The sequence below is a fragment of the Furipterus horrens genome, unplaced genomic scaffold (assembly GCF_987537825.1).
Source record: "Furipterus horrens unplaced genomic scaffold, mFurHor1.1.pri manual_scaffold_6, whole genome shotgun sequence".
Classification (NCBI taxonomy): domain Eukaryota; kingdom Metazoa; phylum Chordata; class Mammalia; order Chiroptera; family Furipteridae; genus Furipterus; species Furipterus horrens.
In genome coordinates this window covers 74,864,712-74,889,182 of record NW_028327176.1, presented here as the reverse complement: position 1 = coordinate 74,889,182, position 24,471 = coordinate 74,864,712, and the positions used below count along the sequence as shown (strand labels likewise).

Genomic DNA, 24,471 nt, shown 5'->3' with positions numbered 1-24,471 from the left:
AATAAATAAAATGAGAAATGAAAGAGAAGTAACAACTGAAATAAAAGAAATACAAAGGATAGTAAGAAAATATTACGAACAGCTATATGCCAACAAACTGGTCAATTTGGATGAAATCAATAAATTCCTAGAAATATACAATCTTCCAAAACTAAATCAGGAAGAATCAGAGAATCTGTATAGACTATTACAACTAGTGAAATTGAAGCAGTAATCAAAAAACTCCCAACAAATGTCCTGGACCAGATGGTTTCAAAGGTGAATTTTACAAAACATTCTGAGAAGAACTAATACCTCTCATTCTCAAACTATTCAAAAAAATTTTTGAGGAAGGAAAACTCCCATGCTCATTTTACAAGGCCAGCATTATCCTAATTCCAATTCCAGATAGAGGCACCACAAAAAAGGAATATTATAGATCAATATCCCTGATGAACATAGATGCTAATATTCTCAATAAAATATTAGCAAACCCAATACAGCAGTATACCAAAAAGATCATACATCTTGATCAAGTGGGCTTTACCCCAGGAATGCAAGGATGGTACGATATCCACTAATCAGTAAATGCGATACACCACATAAAACAAAAGCTAAAAACCACATGATCATATCAATAGATGCAGAAAAAGCATTTGCTAAAATCCAGCACCATTTGTGATAAAACTCTATCAGCATAGTGGTAATAGAGGGGATATACCTCAATGTAATAAAGGCCATATATGACAAACCCACTGCCAACATCATACTCAGTGGGAAAAAACTAAAATGTTCCCCTTAAGATTGGGAAGAAGACAGATGTCTGCTTTCACCAGTCTTACTCAACATACTTCTAGAAGTCCTAGACATAGCAGTCAGACAAGAAGAAATAGAAGGCATCCAAATTGAAAAGGAAGAAGTACAACCGTCATTATTTGCAAATGACATAATATTGTATATAGAGAACCTGAAAGATTTCACCAAGAAACTACTAGAACTGATAAATGATTTCAGGGACGTACCAGGATACAAAATTAATATCCAGAAATCAGTTGCATTTTTACAGGCCAACAATGAACTCCCAGAAAGGGAAATTGAGAAAACAATCCCAACCACAATTGCTTCAAAAATAATAAAATACCTAGGATGTAAAAATACCAAGAATGTAAAAGACCTGTACTTGGAAAATTATAAGACACCGAAGAAAGAAATTGAAGAAGATACAAATAAGTAGAGCCATATACCATGTTCATGGAGAGGAAGAATTATGTTCATACTACCCAAAGCAATCTATAGATTCAACATAATTTCTATCAAGATACCAATAACATATTTCACAGAACTAGAACAAATATTCCAAAAATTTATAGGGAACCATAAAAGACGCCAGATAGCAACAATGATCTTGAGAAAGAAGAACAAAGTTGGAGGAATCACGCTACCTAATATCAAACTATACTACAAAGGAGGATTGCCAAAAATCATAATTATCTTCTGGAGGGTAGGCCCCTTGTAGTATAGGCTTCCCCTGCCAGGTAAGAGTTCTAGGAACCCATCTGTATCAGTGTAATAGCTGGTGGTGTTGTGAGACGCTGCATCTGGCTTCAGTGAATTTTTTTTTTCGAAGACTTTCAGTACATTTGCCTGTTTCGTGATGGGTGATTTATGAATGCACCTGCCCACACCATGCTGAGTGTTCAGCAGTTTTTGACCAAAAATGGCATGACCCCCATACCATACCCTGCTTATTCACCCAGTCTCTCCCTGAGTGGCTTTTTTTTGTTTGTTTCTCCAGATGAAAAAAGCCCTCAAAGGGAAACATTTTGCTGATGTGGAAGAGGTGAAACAAAAAAAATAGTAGAAGCACTAAAATTAGGCATCAAAATTGACCAGTTCAAAACTGTTTTGAGCAGTAGAAAAAATGTCTCAATAGATGTATTACATCAAATGGAGAGTACTTTGAAGGTGGCTGAAATTCAAAACATGTAAGAATCAATGCATAATTTTTTATAAATAAATTGTTTTTTGGAGGAATCCCCCCTTGTATTCCTGTAAAGTTAGCTCTGTTTGTTTTCATTCTAGCTTCAAGCTAGTTCTGTACCTCACAGGTATGTTATTTCAGTTAAACAGATGGCAGTAGCCCAAGTACACTCTTCCTTTTCTCAGAAATCCCATTTCATCCAGGTAGTGCATTTCTCATAAGTGGTTATGGGAAGAAAAGAAGTTAAGGACTTGGATGCAGGAAGAGCAAGAGCCACTCTTTAAGGACTAATGTTTGGGGTCTTAGAGCTTTTTGTGTTCAGGAGCCTGACCCAACTGACTCAGCCTCCTTTATGGCCTGTGATAAGGCATCACCTCCATGACTCTGAGTGGGGTCATATGGAAGGCCATCATGGTTAAAACAGAGGCTGCTAATAAATAGGACCCTTCTTGGTACGGTTTTGAAGTTCCTAGGAGCTGAAGTTTGGAAACTGATGCTGTAAAGTGAAACTGAAGTTTAACTGAGCATTTGTGTGGAGGAGAAGTAATTCATTTGCACTAACACGGAAAGCCCTGGGAGTAAGCCTCCTCCTCCTCGTGGACCCTGTGATGGATGCCGGCTCTGCTGCTGTCTGGCAGTGTGCTCTTTGAAACAGCATAGTAGGAACTTCGCAGGTGAGGCCCATTGGATTAAGTGTCTGCTTTTGTGAGGCTCTGCTGCATCTCTATATTCTACCAAGAAGGAGATGGTAAATCAGAGGAATTGCTTCATCCCAAGGCACTTTTATATTATAAAGGAAAAGGGTCCCATCAAGAAACTCAGATTAACTTCTGCTATTTATAGTGTTTGGAAAGCCTCTTTGAAAGCTGCTTGTCATGTAGCCTGGAAGTTTATTTATCACGGGACAATTCCATTAGAAACTGACGCTTGTTCTCATGGCACCCAGACTTCTGGTCCTTCAGGAAAAGGGGTTAACCCTTGAGTGTACAAAGCTGTCATTTATCTGTCATCTCTAAAAACTCACTGGAGCATATTTGCAAGAGAGATTTGGAACATCCGTCATTTCCACTGAGTTAAAAATGAAGTTAGGACTCAGTAAATGATTAGTAAAGAACTGAAAAGTGTCCAGTGCGTACTGTATTGCAGCAGCAGCTTGTCTACGCCAGCTGTACTGTAAGATGTATTTGCTATGGTGTTCCGTAACCTTTAAGGAATTTACTGTACAGAATTCAGGGACTGGAGTGTTAGTTAATTGCTAGTGCTGACTCATTTGAATTGCTTACCCCAGTTACACTTTATAGGTTTTAAAAGAATTCTTAAAGTTAATGTATATCAACCCAGGAGGCTTAGCGGATCTTAGAAGAATGGACTGAAATTGTCATGATCTGAAAATTAACAGCCTTCTGGCTGCTATACTAACAAAGGATGGAGTTCCCATTTGTCAAAGCCTGTCAGTGAGCAAGTTCCGTGGGGAGCCAGTGGAGCAGTCTAAGAATTTAGTCTCTGGTGCCAGACTGCCTGACTTCAGACCCCAGTATTGTCGCTCCCTGGGTGTGGTCATATTAACTAAACTCAGAGCCGCTTGCCTCTTCACTGGTAGATGGGGATAATGTCTCGTGGGGTTCTGAAAACTAGTGAATGAAATAATATAATTGAAGTGCTTTGTACAGTGACCACATGAGTAAAAAAGAGGAGTTTTTGTTACTAGCAAAGTTTAATATGGGCCTGATGGGCCTGGGAAGATGGCACAGATCATCCAAAAAAGCCATTTTTCTTTGGAACATTTGTGGGTTGAAGTTGTGTGTGGGTGTTCGTTACTTTGTGAGTGTCACAAAAGCTGTGGTATGGGAGAAATGCTCATCAGACAAACCACCTTCAATTCCCTTCCCATTCTCATAGGCTAGATCAGCAGCCCTAAGGCAGGTAAATAATCCAAGTTTCAAGATCGGATTAAGATTGAGATAACCTTTGTGGTCAGAGACTAACAAGTAAGGCTGAACTGACCTTTTCTAAGATGTCCGTGGTAGAAATAATATTGGAGGTCACACAAAGCTGACGATGAGGCAAAATGGTATAATGCCATTGGGGAAAACAGAGTGAACAGGCCTGGAAACTGGAATTACTTGACTCAAAAGGAAAAGCCTAGTGTAAGTGACCAGAGGCGTAGTGATGTACTGCAGGGCTTAAGGGTTTGTTATATTCACTGTTGACCTGTTCTGACTCCTCAGCAGGTCTTTAACCACTACCAGCCTTCACGGCCCTTATCACCACCACCGTCACCACCACCACAGCCGCCCTCACCCTCACCATCTTCACTGCCCTCAGCACCATCGCAACCACCACTATCACCAGCACCCTCACCAACGCCATGGCTACAACTCAGGACCTTGAAGGACTCCAGTTGAAAGGATAATTGCCTCTTTTCCAAGCTCTGATTCCTGCCCCATCTCCTCCCTGCCTCCTGACCACCCTTCTGTCTCAGTCCATCAGCTGTCTGGAGACTAAGGAGATGATTTGCAAATATACTTAGCTTTGCTTTTCTCTGACTTACGGAAGGATCGCTGATCTTTATCATTTGCATCATAAATAACACGAGATGTTAATTAGTTTGACTCATTAAATTTAAAGCAATTGTTATAATTTTGCAGTGTTTGATTATGTTTTTAAATTATACACAGTTTATGATGTTGCTGCTCTGAAGAGCAGGAGAATTTCTGGGAAACGTTCTTCTCCTCTCCACTTAGTGCCTTTCCTTCTTCCTGTTTGCCCTTGTGGCCACCAGTCCACACCCCAGGACAGGTTAGCATGTTGGCCCAGCACTGTAAATGTTCCATCACTGAAAAGAGTGTCTCCTTTGTGATCATGCTGTTCAAGGACAGGCCTGATGCAAATTGTAAACAAAGTTTTTTCAGTTATTTACTCCACACCAAACCTGCTTTCAGAAAGGGATCAGATAAACTTATGTAGTGTGAGGTAGCAATGACAGGTTAGCAGTAAAGCAAATCAAAGAAATGGAAATGCTGTTTAAAGAAATAAGATGGTATGGGGATGGCAAGTGTTACTTTCAAAGGCCACTTAATAGTAATTTATGTATCTGCAATTTTAAGCCCTTCTTTTCCCCTTCCCTCTCCTCCACCTGCCCTTTTCTCAAGACGCAGCTGAAAGGTGATCTCTTGCAGGAAGCAATCCTGATTTCCTGTGTTCCTGACCACATGATGTCAACATTCTTTGCTCAGAGTGGGCCCCTTGGACCTGCTCCCCCTTCTCAGCAGCAGCCCTGATTGTCTCCCTAGCATCTAACACCATGGCATTCGGGAAATGCTTTGGGACTAAAGTGAATTGTAGTTCTATTTGCTATTTGAAGAGGGCAATATTATTTAAACATGGAAATCATGATAACTCTCTTCAAAAACAGGTGAGAGGTTGTTCATTCTCTTCTCCTTGAATTCACTTGTTCCTGGATCCCAAACGTGGAGATAGACCACTAGGTAGGATAATTTTTTTTCTTTTTTTTCTTTTTCTTTTTAAGTATATTTTATTGATTATATTGTTATAATAGTTCCATTCCCCCCACCCCTTTTCTCCCCTTCTTTTCTTTTTTTAAGAGTAGAACACTTTGATGATTGTAGTCAATGGGCTCAGTTAGCTATATTTATCCTTGGCTGAAAGGCACATTCACTTTGCTTAGAGAAAGTGTTCAGATCTAAATGGGCCGCATGTGGATCAGTGCAGGAGTGGGGAAAGCCATCTCTCCGGGCCAGCTGGGCCAGCTCCGTTAACCCGGGGGCTCAGCTGCAGGAGGGCTGCATGAGCTCCAGACGCTTTCCCTCTGGTAGGGCAGCTTGGGCAAAGATTGGAGCAGACTGATTAATGGACTGGATTTTATGAAGAAGGTGTTACCATCTGGCTTACATTAGAATCTCTAATTTCTTTATTTGTTCTTTATCCTCTACTCCAGTTTTCTATGTTAGGTGTATGTGCAGTGGAGAGAGACTGACTTTTGTCTTTTGTTTTGGTAATATAAAAAAATTATAGTAGCCCAGGCTTTATTCAAGAATTCTCCTTTTAGTTCTTTCTGCATGAAGAATAGCACCCCTTTGTTTTGCTTGCCCTGTTTGCTGCTTTGGGGCTCATGATCACTGTGTATTATCACTGGGCTTGTAGATACAAGGCTGTAGCAGGTGTGGCCACTGCTGGGCTCATGGGCAGCTCCTCATGCCTGGACAGACAGGAAGAAAGAACTTCAGACATTGCTCTTCCTTTTACATAATTTCGTCTTTATGACATCATTTTAATGACCAAACTTTTATCCTAAGTTTCTTGATCTTTAAAGAAGTTAATTTAGCTATATCTACTGTCTCTGTCAGTGGACATTGTAAGGATAATTAAGGGGCAGATATGTGAAATGTTTGGAACTCAATGGAAGGGAGAAGCCATCAAGTTCAAAGGTATTACTGTTATTTAGTTCCACTCTTACCATATGATCAAGAATACATTAATTTTGGAAATTATGATAAGGTCATATTTGGGCATCTATTCCTATTTAACCAGCACAGTTGGATTTTGCCTGAGCCCTACAAGATACCTCAAATTGTAGATTAAAAACAAATCAGTGGGAAATGATCAGAAAGTTTTTCCTACATTTTTTGTCAGCAATTTTTTTAATTATAAAAATAAGTATCTTTTAAAAGGAGTTTATTAAGCAGCTTCATTTTCTGGAATATTGTACATCTGCAATAAATAATAAATAATGTAGCTGTTGGCTGCCCCACTTTCATGCAAAATAAATGAATACATTTGGTGACATACATTTGAGGAGTATAGTTCTATAATTTTTACAGAAATCAGGAACAACTTCACAGATGATAGAAATTTTACCATCTGCGAGTAACAAAGAAACATAGCTTGTAACACGAGGCTCTTATTGAGTCTAGCATATATACTTGTATTGGCATGCCAGGATTCAGAATTCTCTATAGCTCATTCTCCAGAGAAGCTAATCTGTCAGCCTGTCATGCGACAGGTTCCTCTGCTTCTAAAGCAGATGGCATGGTCCTCACATTGCTTGAATGGCAGAGGAAGGAAGAGGGCTGAGTTTTAATGATGACAGATCAAGAGAAAGGCATTCTTCAGGATTGTGAATACCTGCACATATTTCACTTGTAATTAGTGCAGTGGTGGACTCATTGTTGAGAAGATATTGTCTTTATGAATCAAAACATTTAGTGTTGATAGAGCAGATCAAAGTTCAGATGTTTAGGGAGAGGTGGGAGATTACAAGTACAGACTTTCTCTTACAATGACATTTGCTTTAAGCAGGTGGCATTTTAGCTTCCTGGATTTGACATGACACTTGGAGGTTGTGGCTAAGGATAAAGCATGGGTGGGTTGGGAAGCTGAATGCTTAGTGGAGACTACAAGGCTGCCTACCGTGGAAGGAGACAAGGTACCTCTGGAAAGGAAGGTGTTGAAGTGTGGTCCCTCTTCTTGAGTTTCCTTTGCTCTCATCTGGAGAAGGGGGATGACTGTCATATTTGGTCATTTTGGTTTCATCTGATGATGTGCGGGGTACTGTATAACACAAGCATTGTGGTGGCCCAATAAAAGATGGCCAGTGCATTCTGTTCATGTATTATGTGCAGGTGGTTTTGAGGGTGTTCAGTCCTTTTTAGTATTAGGAGCCCTAGGCTGGGTATGCAGGCAGGGCCTCATCAGAAAACTTGAGCTAGCAGTGGCGTGCATCTTTGGGGGGGGGGGGGGGCTTTTGGTTACCTTCAAGCTCAAAGCGGTTCGGGAATGAGGCAAGTTTTGTTAAGGAGGAGCAGATTCCTCCTCACCGCTGTCTTCTCCATATTCAGAAGTGATCCCTACTCCTGACGCTGGAAATACAGTGAGTCTGATATCTGCCTAGTTGATTTTGATTTTTATCCTGATGCCTTCTTTTTAAACATACAAGCCAGGCTGCAAACTGGGTGGGGTTTATGCATTTGTTTTCATTGCTATACTCCACATTGTCCCTCCCTTCTCTTGTCACACCCCCTGTTTGGACCCCCTTTGCACCCCCTTGCCCTTGGGGGCAAAAATGCAGATGAGCTCATGCACAATAGTTTCCAAAGACTGATCAGGTTTAAATGTTTTCCCTTCTTGTGGTGTCTACATTTCTTACAGGGGAGAAGACATCTTAAACCAGAGGAATGACTCTCTAGTTGTGGAATTTCAGTCATCAGCCAGCCGATGCAGGAGGTATTATTTTGGGCATAGGGGCCTTCTTGGAAGCCCAGCATCACCCCAAGTGACCACCTGCCTGTTCCATGTTATATAAGGCCATGTTGTGCATCACTTGTGTGTTTGGTTGGCCTGACCTGCCTGAGGGCAGCGAGCATGTTTGTGGGAGTCTCTGCATGGAGTTGGGTACGGCACACTAGGTGCCTCACAGGTGGCCTCACATTCTGGCGAGGGGAAGGGGTGTGATGCATGCCATGCAAGCTTTTTTTCTTACTGCACATGTGCTGGTATTGGTCCAAAAGTTAGCAAGTTCACAGTGAAACTGGAATTCTCCTCTTGGTGAAAGCCCACTTCATGTCCATCCACAGCATGGGTCATGTGTCCTTAGAGAAGTCTCCATTTGAAATCCATGGAATGTTCATGAAAGCGGGGGTTTCATACAGTGGATATCCACAAGCAGTATAGGACAGTTGTATTCTCTCCATTGAACTAGAAGCCTGTTCTTTGAATAAAAGTGTCATTTCCATTTCGTGCCTCCCTTGTGCCATTCAGTGTCACTGCAGTCACCCCAGAGAGTTCTTTGTGGTGGCAGTGTGGGAGCTGTGAGCCTCTCAGTTAGGCTGCGACTGCAGTCTCGCTTTATGTGAAGGTCACTGGTTGGACTCCCAAATCTAATAACTTCGGGTAATGTACTAAGGATGAATTAAAATGCTAATAGGCTACATTTTTTTAAACATTCCCTACTCTTAAATTTAAATGCAGTGCCCTAGGTGCTTTCACAGACTCTCTGGGAGTGTTTTTAGCTTCACCAAGGAGACGGCGAATTTAAAGTATGTTCTGGCCACATGGGCAGAGCTAGGAGGAAAAGCAATATTTATTTTATGATTGTTTTATTTGTGCCCTCTACAGCTACATAACACAGATATTCTCTCTATTCTCTCTTTTACTCAAGATAACAATTCAGCTAAAAACAAAACAAAAATAAACCATACTATTTTCATAAGTTTCTTTGAACCCACAGATTCTTTCATTAATAATAGTATTTTAATAACAATACATTGGATTTGGGAACCAAAAGCCATTCTGAAGCCCATTTTATAAATTACCTTCATGTTTAAACCTCATACCACTACCATGAGACATTCCTGTTCTATAGTGAGGACACTGGGGTGCAGACACAGCACGTGGTGTTTTCGTCTTCACATCGCAGGTGAGGAGGGAACCACAGTCAGTATAGGTCATTGTCCTGCTCCGAGTTCGAGCATCTGCCTTCACTGGACCTGTGGGAGCTCTAAACAAAATGATGGTACAGTCACTTAAATGAAATGCTTTTGTTAGGAAACGAAAGCAGTGCTCATTTTGAGGGACATACAGGTTCTTTGCAATTGGTAGTGTTGGTTCTGTGTGTCTGCACTGAGGCCCGGCTTCTTTATCTAGGAACTGAAAAAAAACATGTTTCCTTCTTTCACTAAATGGGTCACTTCCTTATTATTAGTTGAATTAGACCCTTTATTTTTTCCTTAATGGGGGGAAGGAACACTATTTCTTCCTTAGTCCTTCTAGTTATCTGGTGTCTCGTCACTTCATAATTGCATTTTAGGAGAAGAGATATTAATTTTCTTCAACAAAAGGCCAAGTTCCTTGATGACACACCATAATTCAATTTCCGTTCTCTCCCTTAGTTGCTTGTACCTCTTCCTCCTGGCACATTTTTCATAGTTAGGAGGAGTGATAGTGTCAAATATATCAAAAGGAAGAATTGATTCAGTTCTAGTTTGATGACTTGACTGATTAACAGAGATCAGAAGAAGGCTCATAACTGTGAAAACCACTGCAGCATGGAGTTTTCACAGCTCTTTAGGGAGCTGGTTAATGACAGAATCACTACAGAAACAGAGTCATGAAAAAAAAGAGAAAAGAAAAAAAAAAGAACAGGAGCATTCCCATATAATGTTCAGAGACTGTCATAGGAGGAAATGTGCTCATAATTTCTATTTACACATTGCAATAATTATTGCCTGCCTTAAGATTACTTTCAGTCATCTCCTGTCAGAGTTACTTAGATATTTCCTCTTTCACATAACAGGCAGAGAGGTCTAGTACCGGTTGGAACTTGTGCTAAGGACTATTCTCCCTTCTGAAGAATGTAATTATCAAACACCCAAGCCCGTACTGCTTGATAAGACTAGTTTTAATATGATCCATGTTCTTGTTATCATCACCATTTGTCCATGAGCCAGACTTCTGCACTTAGGTGAATGTGACATTGGACTTTAGCCTTTAATTTTTTTGTGTGTGGTTATTCTTTTCTTTCTCCTGGTGCAGTGTCTATGAGCCAGATAGAAATGTGTTACGGAGGAAAGAACGAGAAAGGAGAAATCAGGAAACTCAACAGGATGATGGCACATTTAATTCCGGTTATTCCCTCTTCAGTGAACCCTACAAGGTAAATGGCTTTCTGTTGTTCAACTCCACCCCTCACTCAGTGGTACCTCTTACCCCTGGGATGGCAGTCTTGACCAGAGAAGTTGAGTATTCAAATTTCAGTTAGTTTCCCTCCTGTTCAGCACAGGGAAGACAATGTGGCCACTAAGAATGAGGTCTGGCCCCACAAATCTTGCTGTCAATATCGAGAGCTACTTCCTGTAATTTTTATTGATAATATAGAATTCATCCCTGCATTGATTTTCAAAGTCAGTGCCATTTGTTATGTTTTCTAAAGTGTTAGGAAATAAACACTTTAAAAAGGCTGGGTTACATATCTGTCACATGTGGATCATGCTGGTTTCAGAGTTATCTGATCGGGCTAATAAGAAAGAAACTTGGATTGGTTTTCATTTATACCAAAGGCCAGAAATATCACCACTTTTTCAAAATGGGATATCATCCCAAACCTCACTAGTATGTAAGGCTGCATGGAACCGTGTGTAATTTAGTCTCATAGCTTCTTGCATGTTTAGCCCCATGTTCATTTTAAACTTCACTCTGACTTCTCTTGCCTGTCACAAGAATAATTACATATTTAGAAATTGGAAAAATAACAATTTGAGCCCAATCTAAATGTTCAAGAAAAGCTTCTACTGGGACTATAAAAAAGAAAAGGAAACCCACTCCTGGAGAACCTTAATCTGGACCATTTTGTGCAGTTGTACCAGTACAGTGTGTGATTTCCACTGCTGCCGTACAGTCCCAAGGACAGGTGCCTTTTTTGCCTCCTCCAAGGCCCTCAACAGCTTTCTGGGTCTGGTGCGATGCAGAGTTCTCGCAGACATCTTCAGAGATGACAATTTCAGTTCATCTCTTAGCTCGTATTTTGCATGTGACAGCCCAGTGCTTTGTGGTTGATAAAGGCACCTCTCCAGTATTTGCCATGTTTCTGTTGTTTCTAACAGCAGGGTGTGTTTTTCTTTCTCCAGACTAACAAGGGGGATGAGCTCTCCAACCGGATCCAGAATACTTTAGGCAATTATGACGAAATGAAAGACTTTTTAACCGATAGATCTAATCAGAGTCATCTCGTTGGTGTTCCCAAACCTGGGGTTCCTCAGGCTCCTGTGAACAAGATCGATGAACATTTTGTTGCAGATTCAAGAGCTCAGCCCCAGCCCTCGTCTGTCTGCAGCACTGTATCTTCCACACCAGCAGCTGTCCCCGTGCAGCAGAGTAAGAGGGGCACCATGGGCTGGCAGAAGGCTGGGCACCCACCATCTGATGGCCAGCAGAGAGCAAGTAAGCGTGGACACAGGTTGATTGATTTGAACAGATCTGCTAATCCAAAGAACCATAATCAAAATCCTAACCACTGTGTGTCAAGCCCCTCATCCTCACCTTCCTCTTCTTCTTCTTCTTTCAACTCAGCACAACAGGGCTCTCTCAGGACCTTGCTTGGAGATGGTGTTGGCAGACAACAGCCACGGGCCAAACAAGTGTGCAATGTAGAGGTGGGTCTTCAGACCCAGGAAAGACCACCTACTATGCCAGCCAAGCACAGCGGCAGTGGACATTGTGTTCAGAACTTTCCTCCATCCCTGGCTTCAAAACCCAGCCTGATCCAACAAAAACCGACCGCATACGTGCGGCCAATGGATGGCCAAGATCAGGCTCCTGATGAGTCTCCGAAGCTTAAGTCTTCCACAGAAACCAGCGTGCACTGCACGCCATACAGGGGGGTCCCGGCCACTAAGCCAGAGTCCACCAGAGCCAAGACCAAGCTTTCCAAGTTCAGTATTCCCAAACAAGCGGAGGTGAGTCTTTTCTCCTTACTACTTACATGCATGAGTAGTTCTGTGTTGACTACCTCAAAGTTGTGAATTTAGTTCTCATATTTCTTTACTTCACTGTGTGACTGCCTTCGTGTGGTAGGGTTTGCAGCAGTCAATAAAGAGGGATGTATGCATAAATAATGCTGTCTTAAAATCTCAAATTGATCATAGTCAGAATTTTTAAAGTTCTAACAAAAGTAGTTGTGTGTCTCATTTAGTTCAGGAAGGAATGTCTCCTTTAATATAGTTAAAGAGATATTTTGTAAATAAGCCAGTGTTGATGGAGGTATTAGGTACTAAAAATAAAAGCACTTTAAAAGCTATAATTTTTAGCCCTGACTGGTATAGCTCAGTTGGGTGGGTGTCATTCCACAAAGCTAAAGGTCGCTGGTTTGATTCCAGGTCAGGGGATATGCCTGGGTTGTGGTTGTTCCCTAGTCAGGGTACATGCAGGAGGTAACCGATTGATATTTCTCTTCCCATCTCTCTAAAAATAAATAAGTAAAATCTCTTTAAAAAAGTTATAGCCCTGACTGATGTGGCTCAATGAGTTGGGCATCATCCTGCAAACCGAAAGGTCGCCTGTTTGATTTGTGATCAGGGCACATGCCTGGGTTGTGGGCCAGGTACCTGGTTGTGGGCATTTGAGAGTCAGCTGATCAGTGTTCCTCTTGTGTATTGATGTTTCTCTCCCTCTACTTCTCCCTCTTTTCCTCTCTCTAAAATAAATAAATAAAATCTTTAAAATTTTTCTAAAAAGCTTTAGTTTTTAGTATGTAAAGAGGTTAATTTTTATGTAAAAGAGATCAGAAATTTAACATTCTGGTCCATTTTGAAATGTTCCAGGACAAACTTTACAAAGTAAACCTCAGAATGATTTTGAAAGTAATTGTTAAATGATTCAATGCTGATTATGGTGAATACTCAAATGTATCAGATGTCCCATTCATATAATAATATTTAAGATTCAGGTTCATTGGTGTTAATCCAGTAGGGACTGTCTGTGTCCTGTAAAAATTATCTTAGGTTATATGAAGAGAGTGAAACCATTTAGTTCAGGTTCTCCTGGTTTGCATTTGACTTTATTCAAATGTGAAAATTGAATGTATAGAATATTAGGATTTAAAACAAGCAAATCACATAGTCACAGAGATAGCAAAGAGGCCATGACTAGTAACTTGAACAGAAATTTGGATGGAAAATGATGTTTTGTTTTAGAGAAGCATATTTCATACTATATTCTTGATTGATGACAGTTGTCAAGAGCACATGAATAAGAAATATGACTGCACATGTTTTTATTTTGCTGTGATATGGTATACTAACCAAAAAGAAAATGTGAGTTCTAGAATGTTGTACTTAGGAACTGTTCAAGTTTGTTTTTTCTTTTTGACATATTCTTTTTTAAGGATGGAGTAACATTGTGGCCAGAATATCCTTTGAATCTTAATTTGATTTAATAACCAAATGAAGCAAATGATTTAACCTATCTTCTTGAGTATCTGATAATGCTAATAAGCTTGACATTTTGGAGCTATCATCTCAGAAGGCGTCATGTACCAATTGGGAGATCAACACATTGTCATGAGAGAGCTGAGCATTGTCAGATAGATACTCAAGAAGATAGGTTAAATCATTTGCTTCATTTGGTTATTAAATCAAATTAAGATTTATATATATTTTACTTTGAGATGTTTACACAGGTTCTAATGAGGAAATTAGATGACATGTATATCAGTAACCAGTAACATCTTTTGATAATTCATTTCTGATGGATCCCAGAAAGTGTTCATTAGGAATTAACAAAGAAAAAAAAAAGTAACTTCTACAAGAATTCGTGTTTTTAAAGTTTGTAGGAAACACACATAGATACCACCTTACAAAACTGAATTCATCAAGCCCTTTGATTTTTGTTAACACCAAATGACCCGCAGTGGCCAAAAAAAAAGAAAAGAAAAAAAAAAACACATGTTTTATCTTTGAACAGAGGTGACTGCAACATCAGGAATCCCTTTGTAATTTTAATCCTGATTGATTTCTTGTTAAAATGATTTTTATGTACCAAAGAAACTTCAAATTTATTTATTTTGGGATCTGATGTGTTGACAACTGTCTAGTTAAAAGCCAGTTTTTTATCACCAATCCAGCCTTATGAAAATACCTAAATAGTTTTCATTAGGTTTTGGGTATGTTGTTAATAACGAGGACACTTTTAGGATGCCTTTGCAGGACCCCAGTTTGGGAATGACACACTGGACTGGTGTTCGGTAATCACAGGAGGGGGGAAATGCCTGAGATAGATAGAGTCAGACTGACAGAAATTAGAGCTTTGATACAGGAAGTGTTTCACTTCCCCCACATGTAATGACATTGAACCAGTCAGCCTGCTTCTTCCTAACATTCTATACTAAACACTTCCAAGAGGGCAATCATGAATTGATAGGAAAGAGGTAAGAAGTGTTGTTCATAGGACAGAGTTATAATTGGTGTGTTGTTTTTTTTTTTTCTCAGTGGGATATACAGTGCTTATTTTAGCAGAAAGCTTTGTAGGTTATGGAAGATAACAATAATTTGAATCTTGTAACACTGCTGTGTTTAATCAGTCCACTGTCATAATAACAAAATGGCTTTCTCCAGTTAAGTAGCCAGGTGGTATCTGTAAGTTACATTTCCCAACCTTCGAATTCGAAGGGGTTTTTTGTTTGTTTGTTTTTACTCCAATGAACTTAAGAAATACCCTTCTGCAGGTATATCATTTAGTGTTTATAGGTCATAAAATCCACATTCTTAGCATAGAAACTGAAGAATTTTATCAACCAATCAGATTTTACTTTTGAGGGAATATTTGCTTTTTTTTGGAGAGAATAAAACAATTTTTAAAATATTAATGCCTAAATATATATATATTTTTTTGACACAGATACCACCAAAATGAAAATATCTTCCCAATAGCTGACTGATCTCCAGTGAGGCAGAGAATGTGTTTTTTAGGGAAATTGACAGAGGAAATGACCTGAAGAGAACTTGTATTTCTTGATTATACTTGTTCAGAATGATAACTGTAGAGGAAGACTATGATAGTGTGAAGAATTTGGGGGCTAAAAGGCAGTGTTAGGGAAAAATGGCAAAGACAGGGAAGGTGCAGACAGGTATGATGTTGTGTAGTTATGTTTCTCATGAGAAATCAAGTCAGTGACTAGATATAATGTGATCTGAGATTTTTTTTTTTTAAATCTAAGATGTGATCTCTGCTTCCAAGACATTTATATGAATTGAATAAATTGGATGCCAGCACTTAGCTTTTACTTTGCAATTTCTGTCACTTAAAGTCCAAACTAAATTGAAAATCGTCTTTCTAGCTGTAGGACAATTCTCTCATCTTGATAATCCTTATAGTAGGAAATATACTATATTATTTTTTTAAATTGAGAATTTGTGAATCTCTTTTGCCTGATTTTACACTTACAAATCTTCAGTCTTTTCCTTATAATACCTGCACTCTATCTGCTGCCATGGAGAGTTATCTTTTATTATTGTTTAGTCTTCAATAATAGGTAATTAGTATAGAAAAATTTAGTGCAATTTGTTGTGGAAGTTAAAGACCTCAAGGGAATTCCTTAACTGATACACCTGCTCCTGGCTGGCTTCTCTTAGCTCAGTTTTGTGTTTAATGATAAACATATTTTTGTTGTTATAGCTGAGTCTTTTACTCTTGACACCACCCCTCATTATGTGAACTTTCCCTGGAGTGTCACTTGGAAGGGTGACTACTGTTAGGTGAGAGTCAGGGGACTTAACAAATGACTGGAGCATGCATTCTAGAATGTTCTAGGGTAGGGCGCATGAAATCTTATTTCCAATTGATGTGAATAATTTTTTTGTTTCACACAAAAACACAAAATTAATGTTTTGCCTTTAACATGTAATTCAAGATTTGGATTTTCGGGACTATTTACCTGAAGGGCTAGATACAGGTTTTGTGGGACCTAAAATTTATACTGTCTTGGGAGTCCTCTTTAGGAAAAACAGAATAGAAAAAATAGCTTACACTCGAAATTTTTACAAAAACATATATTAGCAGCACATTGCTAGGGCCCCTCCTGGGGCCTTAGAGGAACCTCCGCTCAGGAGGCCCTGAAGCGTATGTGTCATTAGCTTCCTGGTGTATCTGTTTTTGGGTCATGGGACAATAATAACTTATTATTAAAATGATAATTTTAGATTTGAAAAGAGTGCTTTATATTAGCTTCAAACTTTGTAGAATTTAAAAATAATATCTAATGCTAGGTGATGTAGGCAAGGCAAAAATGAGACAATACTATGAACAAGTCTAATATGCAATGCTATTGAGATAAGATATGGGTCTCAGAGGCTGTGAAATGGTTTGGCAAGATTACAGTTTTAGCAGTGGTATTCCAAAGCATACACAGTTTAGTCTCTGTTAGCTGTTAATTTAATCAATGGCTGTGATTTGAAACTGGTCTTGCAGAGGGCTCTGATAGCTGGAAATAGAATGCATTTGAAAAGCCAGGGAAGGAAGGAAACCAGGGGCTACTGCCCTTAGCTTAGCCAGTGCTAAGGAGAGACACACCTAAATTTGAATGTCAGTGAATAGATTGTATATTAGCAGTTTTAGTTGTGGCTGAGAATTCATCCGCAAGAACAGCATAATCATTTAAAAAAATTTTTTAAGTATATTTTATTGATTATGTTGTTATAGTAGTACCAGTTTTTTTCCCTTTGCTCCCCTCCGCCAAGTATCCCACTTCCCTTCAGCAATCCCACACCCCCTTAGTTCATGTCCATGGGTCGTGCATATAAGTTCTTTGGTTTCATCTTTTCCTATATTATTCTTAACTTCCCTCTATTTTGTACCAACCAATTATGCTTCTTAATCCCAGCACCATTTCCCCATTTCTCCCCCTTCCACCTCCCAGCTGATAACCCTCCAAATGATCCCCATACCTATGATTCTGTTCCTATTCTGGTTTGCTTAGTAGGATTTTGTTTTTATTTTTTAGATTCAGTTGTTGATAGTTGTGAGTTTGTTGTCATTTTAATGTTCATAGTTTTGATCTACTTTTTCTTAAGTAAGTCCCTTTGACATTTCATATAATAATGGCTTGGTGATGATGCTCCTTTATCTTTACCTTGTCTTGGAAGCACTTCATCTGCCCTTCCATTCTAAATGATAGCTTTGCTGGATAGAGTAATCATAATTGTGGGTCCTTGCTTTTCATCACCTTGAATACTTTGTGCCAGTACCTTCTTATCTGCAAAGTTTCTTTTGAGAAATCAGCTGATATTCTTATAGGCACCTTTTCGTAGGTAACTCTCTGCTTTTCTCTTGCCACTCTTAAGATTTTCTCTTTATCTTGAACCTTTGGCATTTTATTTATAATGTATCTTGGTGTGGTCCTCCTTGGGTCTAGCTTGTTTGGGACTCTCTGTGCTTCCTGGACTTGTATAACTATGTCCTTCACCAAATTTGGGAAGTTTTCCTTCATTATTTTTTCACATAAGCTTCCGCTTTCTTGCTCTTCTTCTTTTCCTTCTGGCACCCTTATGATTCGGATGTTGGCATGTTTAAAGTTGTCCCAGAGGTTCCTAAGCCTCTCCTCATTTTTTAAAATTCTTGTTTCCTCATTCTGTACTGGTTGACTGTTTCTTTTTTATGTCCCAAATCATTGATTTTAACCCCAGTTTCCTTCCCTTCACCATCTGTTTTGTGTAGATTTTCCTTCGTTTCATTTAACATAACCTTCACTTCTTTCCTTATGTGTTTGCCATACTTAAGCATATCTGTCAAGCCTGTGAGCAACTTTATCACCAGTGTTTTGAACTCTACATCTGTTAGGTTGGCTATCTCCTCTTCTGTCAGGTTGGCTATCTCTTCTTCGCTTAGTTCTCCCACTGGGAACTTGATCCGTTCCCCTCTTTGGGCCATAGTTCTCTGTCTCCTCTTCTTGACAGGCTCCTGTATTTGTTTGCCTCTGTGTCTTAGGTAGAGCTGTCACAGCTGTTATGTTGTAAGACGCGGAGCCTTAGGGATTCGTCAGTACAGGGCAACCTATTTCACCATGTTGTGGCGCTGTATGTGGGAGAGGAGCCTGAGAGGGAACAATGCTGTTGCTCAGCACTCATCCCTTTTCCAGGCATGTCTCCCACTTCTGTATGGGACTGGCACTTCTCTAGCTGTTGCCCTGGCTTTTGTTCCCAGAGTGGGTGGGTCTGTGGATGTTCTAGGACCATGGGGACCCTTTAAACAAGCGGACTCTGCTGAGAGAGCAGCTTTTTCTTCCTCCACCCCAACCCCCACTAGTTTTCACAGTCAGAAGCAATGAGGCTTTATTTTCCCTGGCGCTGGGACCATGAGCTGTGCAGTCTGGTCTGGGGCTGGGAGCACTCCCCAGGTGTCACTCTTGACTTTTTAAAATGTGTGACTGTATTTTCCGCTGGCCTGCCACTGCTGCTGCCAGTGCTGCCGCCACCACACTGTGTCCTCTCCGCCCTGGCTCTATCCCTCCTGCCTATCTGGATGAGTATTTCTTCTTTATTTCTTTGTTCGTTGGACTTCCATGCATCTTGATTTTCAGGAACTCTGGTTTTCTCTAGTTTTGAGGTAGTTGTATTCCTGCTTAGTTGTGGAGGGAGACGCAGCATGTCTGTGTAGGCCTTCATTTTGCCCAGAAGTCTACAGAGGTTGATCAAAATTTTATTTGTTAATGTCAGTTATTAAATAGTTAAAGATGTATTGATTAATCATTGTGTTTTCATGATGGGCATTTTAAAATCACTATTTATACCATGAACAAAAGCATAAAGATAAAGTAGAGTGATTCTACAAAATAGCTTTCTTGAAAAACAATTAACTGACTTTTTTTTTTTCAAGTTCACAGAAGATAAATGATGTAGGCTGCCTATTTCCTGTCACTCTTGGTTACCTTTGTATGAAAATGGATTTCTGCTACATTAAAGTCGGCACCAGTCTGTCGGACAAAAAAGGCATCTGCAAAGCAATGTGTACATTACATATTTGTGCCAGTAAAGTTCTTAATTACATTTGATATGTCTAATATTTTCAAATCCAATTATACTGTTTGATTTTGCATTGATGATACGAGAGTGAGTGCCTAGCCTGGAGACTTGGTTTCCCTTCTGTTGTAGACTCCTCCTCCCCATCACCCTTGCCTGCATTCTCCCTGGTCCACTGCAGGCAGAAGCCATGCCCTGCAGGTCAGTGTGGCTTCATAACAGCACAGGTGATTGTGCTCTGCAAGTCCTCCTGTCCACTCAATGCATGTCCTCCATTGTCTTCTTGAGGACATGGGCAACTTGTACTGTGTACACTGAGAAGAGTGAAGACTCAAAACTTTGATATTGGATGGTGGATGAAAGTACATATTTCCTGTTTTGTAGAAGGATCCTTCTGAAGGTCATCATGAAGGCTGGCAAGTGGAAGTGTTTCCATATTTTTTAGTGCTTTTATGTATAGCCAGCGGGCCCTTAAGATAAAGCACTTAATCACTTAAAAATTTGAAGAATGCATCTTAAAATGGGTCCTTTTGTGTGAAGGTGCTGGTGTCCTGTTCCATCCCCTTTCTCTGGGGGCTCCTTTAGAGTCGTGTTCTAGCTGTAAGGTAGGAGTTGGCTCTCAGTGCTGGGGCTGTTAGCAAGCCCCACTCATTTTCCCTGCATATTTCCTCACTTCTCATAAAACTTTCTCTCTCAGAAGGCATGTAGACAGATTACGACTGTTTTCCCTTAAACTGCAGTCTTAACCTGTTGACTCCAGCCTTGGGGCTAATCGAGAGCCCGAGGCCTCTGTGTTTGGAGACACTTGAAAGATGATGTATGATCCAGCATTGCTCCCACCCGGGAAAAGTGTCACTGAGCCGTCCAGCGAGAAAAGCTTCTTGTTCTGTTGTTTATCCTTCCTTGTTTGGAAGTCGTGTGCGAGCACAGTGGAGTGACTGTGGCTCTGCAGCTCGGCAAGGATTGGGTTCAAATCCTCTCTCTACTACTTGTGAGTTGTGTGGGTAGGAGCCAGTTATTTAACTTTGCTGGGCCTCATTTTCCTCATGTGTGAAGGGGAGAAATTGATAATATCTGTTTGGCAGAGTTATTGGAGGGAGAAGTAAATGAGACACAGCATGTAACGTGCTTAGCACACTGATAATATAGTAAGCATTCGGTAAATATCGGCTCCATTATTCTTACTAGCAAAGCCTCTATAACAAACAAACTATGAAAATGGGATTTTATTGGAAACAGTGTGTGTGTGTGTGTGTGTGTGTGCACACATGCATGGGCCAGAGACAGAGATGAGGTGGGAGGAATAAGGAAAATGAAATTCTGGAAGTTCTTTTGTATTTGTGAGAAATAACTGAAATCTTTGAAGATGAAGATGATCTTGGATTAATATAGCAAAGCCTGACTGACCTAGCTCTTCCTTATTTAATGCTTGCCCTGCCCTGAGATTTTATTGACGAGGCTGAGATAGAATTGTCTCTCTGTGTAGTTGGCTTTTCTAAGCTATTATCTATATGGAACATATCACACCTGAGCTGTATCTTCAGTTAAATGAAATACAGAATCAACAAGATTTGGGCTGAGAAAAAATGTTAAAATTTTCAGTTAGTAGGTTTTTAGAATGACTCACTGAAATAGAGGTCTTTGAAGCCACAGGGTATTGAATAGCACATTTAATTGTGCTGAGCAGTAGAATCACTTAATGTGATTAACCACTATTAGCAATACCTTTCTGGTAGGTGGCAGTGGACTGTCCCGGATGCTCAGAATCCATCTCTGCCATCCATGGGCTGATCTTAGAGCAGAACAAGGACTGTGATTGCTGCAGCTGGACTGGCTGAGTTTGCCTCTCACTCTGTTTGCTACCCAAATGGCCTTGTGTCTCATTGGCTTTATCTGTGACAAGGAATCATGGTTGTACCTATATTAGTTTGCTAGGCTGCTGTAACAAGGTACCACAGATTGGTTGGCTTAGAACCACAGAAATTAATTGTCTCACAGTTCTGGAGAATAAAAGTCTGAAATCAAGGTGACAGGAGGGTTGGTTTCTTCTGTGGCTGGGATGGAGAGTGTACCAGTCCTCTCTCCTTGGCTCATAGATGGCTGTCTTTTCCTTGTGTCTTTACGTTCTCTCCCCTCCATTGTGTGTCTGCACAAATTTCCCCTTTCTGTAAGGTCTTCAGTGATATTGGATTAGAGCCCACCCAAATGAACTCATTTTAACTTATTACCTTTGTAAACACTATCTCCATTAAAATTTAAAATGCGAGGGACACAATTTAATAGCACCCATCAATAGCATTTTTATGACTATTTAATAAGTTAATACTTGTACAGTACTTAGAATAGTGACTAGCACATAATAAGCCTCAGTGAAATCCATAATAATAACTCATAATAATTAGTATATTTATATTAGCTCAGTTTGTTTCACATTTATTTTTTAATGGGCTCAACTGTAGATGGTTTGAGAGCTCAGAATTCAGAAACTGAGGTGAGGTAGATGAATTCCACTAAAATCTTGAGTGCCTCAAAGGTGAGGGTTTTTATTTTTACTTTTTAGTTTACTAAAATATCCCTAACTCTGCCTGGCACATGACTGGCGCTTAGAACATATTTGGTGAATTAGTTCATTAATATAAGGATGTGAATGAATGAAGTCACTCCCTTCCAGTCATTAACCTATTCTCGTTGGAGTGTCAGAAATTCCTGCCAAACCTTTATGGGAAAAAAGGAGTCGAATACTTCTAATGTATAAGTTATAGCTGCTGTTACAGAGAAAAATGGGAACCATATTCCCTGATGTATATAAACTTAGCCCATGTAAAATAAACTGTATTGTTATATGCTGACCTCAGAACAAAAGCTCAAGTGGGCAGCGGCTCTGCCTCGTGTTCCTGGTTCTCTTTTGTTTGGTTTCTTGAGCAGAAGACCTGGCTTGGGGACAGTATGTCATGTGCTGTGTCTGTGCTACAGGGAGATGCTTGTGTTCTCTGGCAAAAGGTGATGGTGGGAACAAGGAGGGGGGATGATAGGGAAGAGGGGCAGTAGGGGAGGACCCAAATTTTCAAACTTTCCTCCACATGAATTATGTTTTGATGGACTTAAAATAGCCTAGACTACATGAAGTTCTCAGAGGCACATCTTGATTCCAGTGGGTCCTGAATCCCAGAATGTCCTCTGAGCTTTTTTGTCTGCATGTCATTATATGGTTCCTTGATCTGATTTCTGTCATGATATCTGTTTCACTTATTCATGGTAATGCATTGTTTCATACTTTATGCAAATGTAGTCCACATATTTATCCAGAGCTCTCTTTCTTTGTTGTCTTGCAGACATATCCTTTAGAATTACTGCTGGTTACATCCACAAAGCCATTAGCATGACTTTAATACACAGTAAAGGGTTGACCCTTAGCTGTGTGACAAAAGAGTAAACAGTGGAAAATGGATAAATGTATGCATTTGGCTATTTTTACAAGCCCTGAAAACAAAGTCCATCTACTCCCCCCACCCCACCCCATTCTTAGATGTCTTGAACATCCCATGGAGAGCATCAGCGATGGAATGTTTGACTCTCTGTTACGTCCCTTTCAAGTCTCATTCTTTCTATCTTCAAATCCCACAGCTGAGAGGGAACTTAGACCTTCCTGGACAGCCTTCTCATCTTTGGATGGCTCTCACCCTTCCTCATGCTGACATACAGACCAACCTTTCTATAACTTATGCTTCTTAGCTTTAGCTGAACCCACTGGGATTTCAAGTTGTTGGCTTATTTCAGTTTTTTTTTAAATTATTAATTCCTATAGGTTTGGTCCCCCACGGTGTCCCTCTGGATAGTACCTTACCCACCCTTTTCCAGATAGAAATTACAGCACATTTAAGCATGAGTTTTCAGAGATGCTTTCCTTGCTTCATCATAGTCTATCTAAATCACTCCTTTACCATTTGATTTTTATCCTTTTATAATTTGTGGTAAGTGTTATGGAAAAGGAAAAAGCAGAGCAGACTAAAGTATGCTGGGGATGCACGTGGGGTTGCAGAGTAGGGAGCCAGCTGCAATATTGAAAAGGGAAGTTAGTGTAATACCCATAGAAAAAGTAAGATTTGAGCAAGAATAAAGTGTGGCTAGGACCTGAGGGAGTCAGCCAGGAAGGCATCTGGAGAAAGTGTCATGTACAGGAGAGTGGATTTCTAGAGCAGAGACCTAAGTGGGAATACACCTCCTCACCCTGGCACAGCCCAAAGCCATGTGCTGGAGTAGAGCACATGAGGAGGAAGGAAATGAGAGAGGAACCCACATCACTGCATGGGCTTAAAGTAAATATTGTGTAGATGTGATACTCTCCAAGGAAAAATTCTTAGACATCCATCTAGTTTATAATTCCAAAATTAACAAAAGCTTTCATATGTAATCTTTTGTGAATTTTGTTCATATTCTTTACCCATTTTCCCTGTTGAAGTATTTATATTTTTTCTTACTGAATGAGTTCTTTAAATATTAAGAAAATTAACCTTTTTAAAATATATTATAAGCATTTTCCCCAGTTTGTTGACTAACTTTTGTTCATAACAGAGAAATTAAATTTTGTATCTCCTCTCTTTTGATCTCTTCCTTTGTAATTATGGTTGAAAAGGCTACTGTATAGTAAAGAGTTAAATCTAACATATGAAATTGTAAAGAACGAGATGAAAAGTTATCTATCTAGAATTTATTTTGATATAAGTTGTCTTTACTTATTTTTTTTTTGAATAGTCAAATTTCAGCATAACTGGTTAATTAGTCCATTTTTTTATAATTTTATTAAGAAAAAAGGCAAGTACTCCATCTTTATGGAATTATGGTGTAGCTGTAGGCAGGGATCCTAGAATATAATTTCCTATGAAAGTGGAAATCTTAAATTGAAATGCTCCATCTTTTCTTCAAGGTTTAGTGTAAGTTCTGCCACTTCTACAGTCTGATCCAACCATTGAAGAGCTTCCTTTCTTCTAT

At 39.7% G+C, this 24,471-nt stretch overlaps 1 protein-coding gene across 1 annotated transcript in view; it reads left to right on the top strand.

Annotated features, from left to right (window-relative positions):
* AFF3 (ALF transcription elongation factor 3) overlaps positions 1–24,471 on the top strand; it is a 588,477-nt gene that overhangs the window by 86,089 nt on the left and 477,917 nt on the right. Inside the window, exons 2-4 of the mRNA XM_090281791.1 lie at positions 10,511–10,631; positions 11,602–11,914; positions 12,044–12,429. Coding sequence (XP_090137917.1) covers positions 10,511–10,631; positions 11,602–11,914; positions 12,044–12,429 — 820 coding nt within the window. The remainder of the gene's footprint in view (positions 1–10,510; positions 10,632–11,601; positions 11,915–12,043; positions 12,430–24,471) is intronic.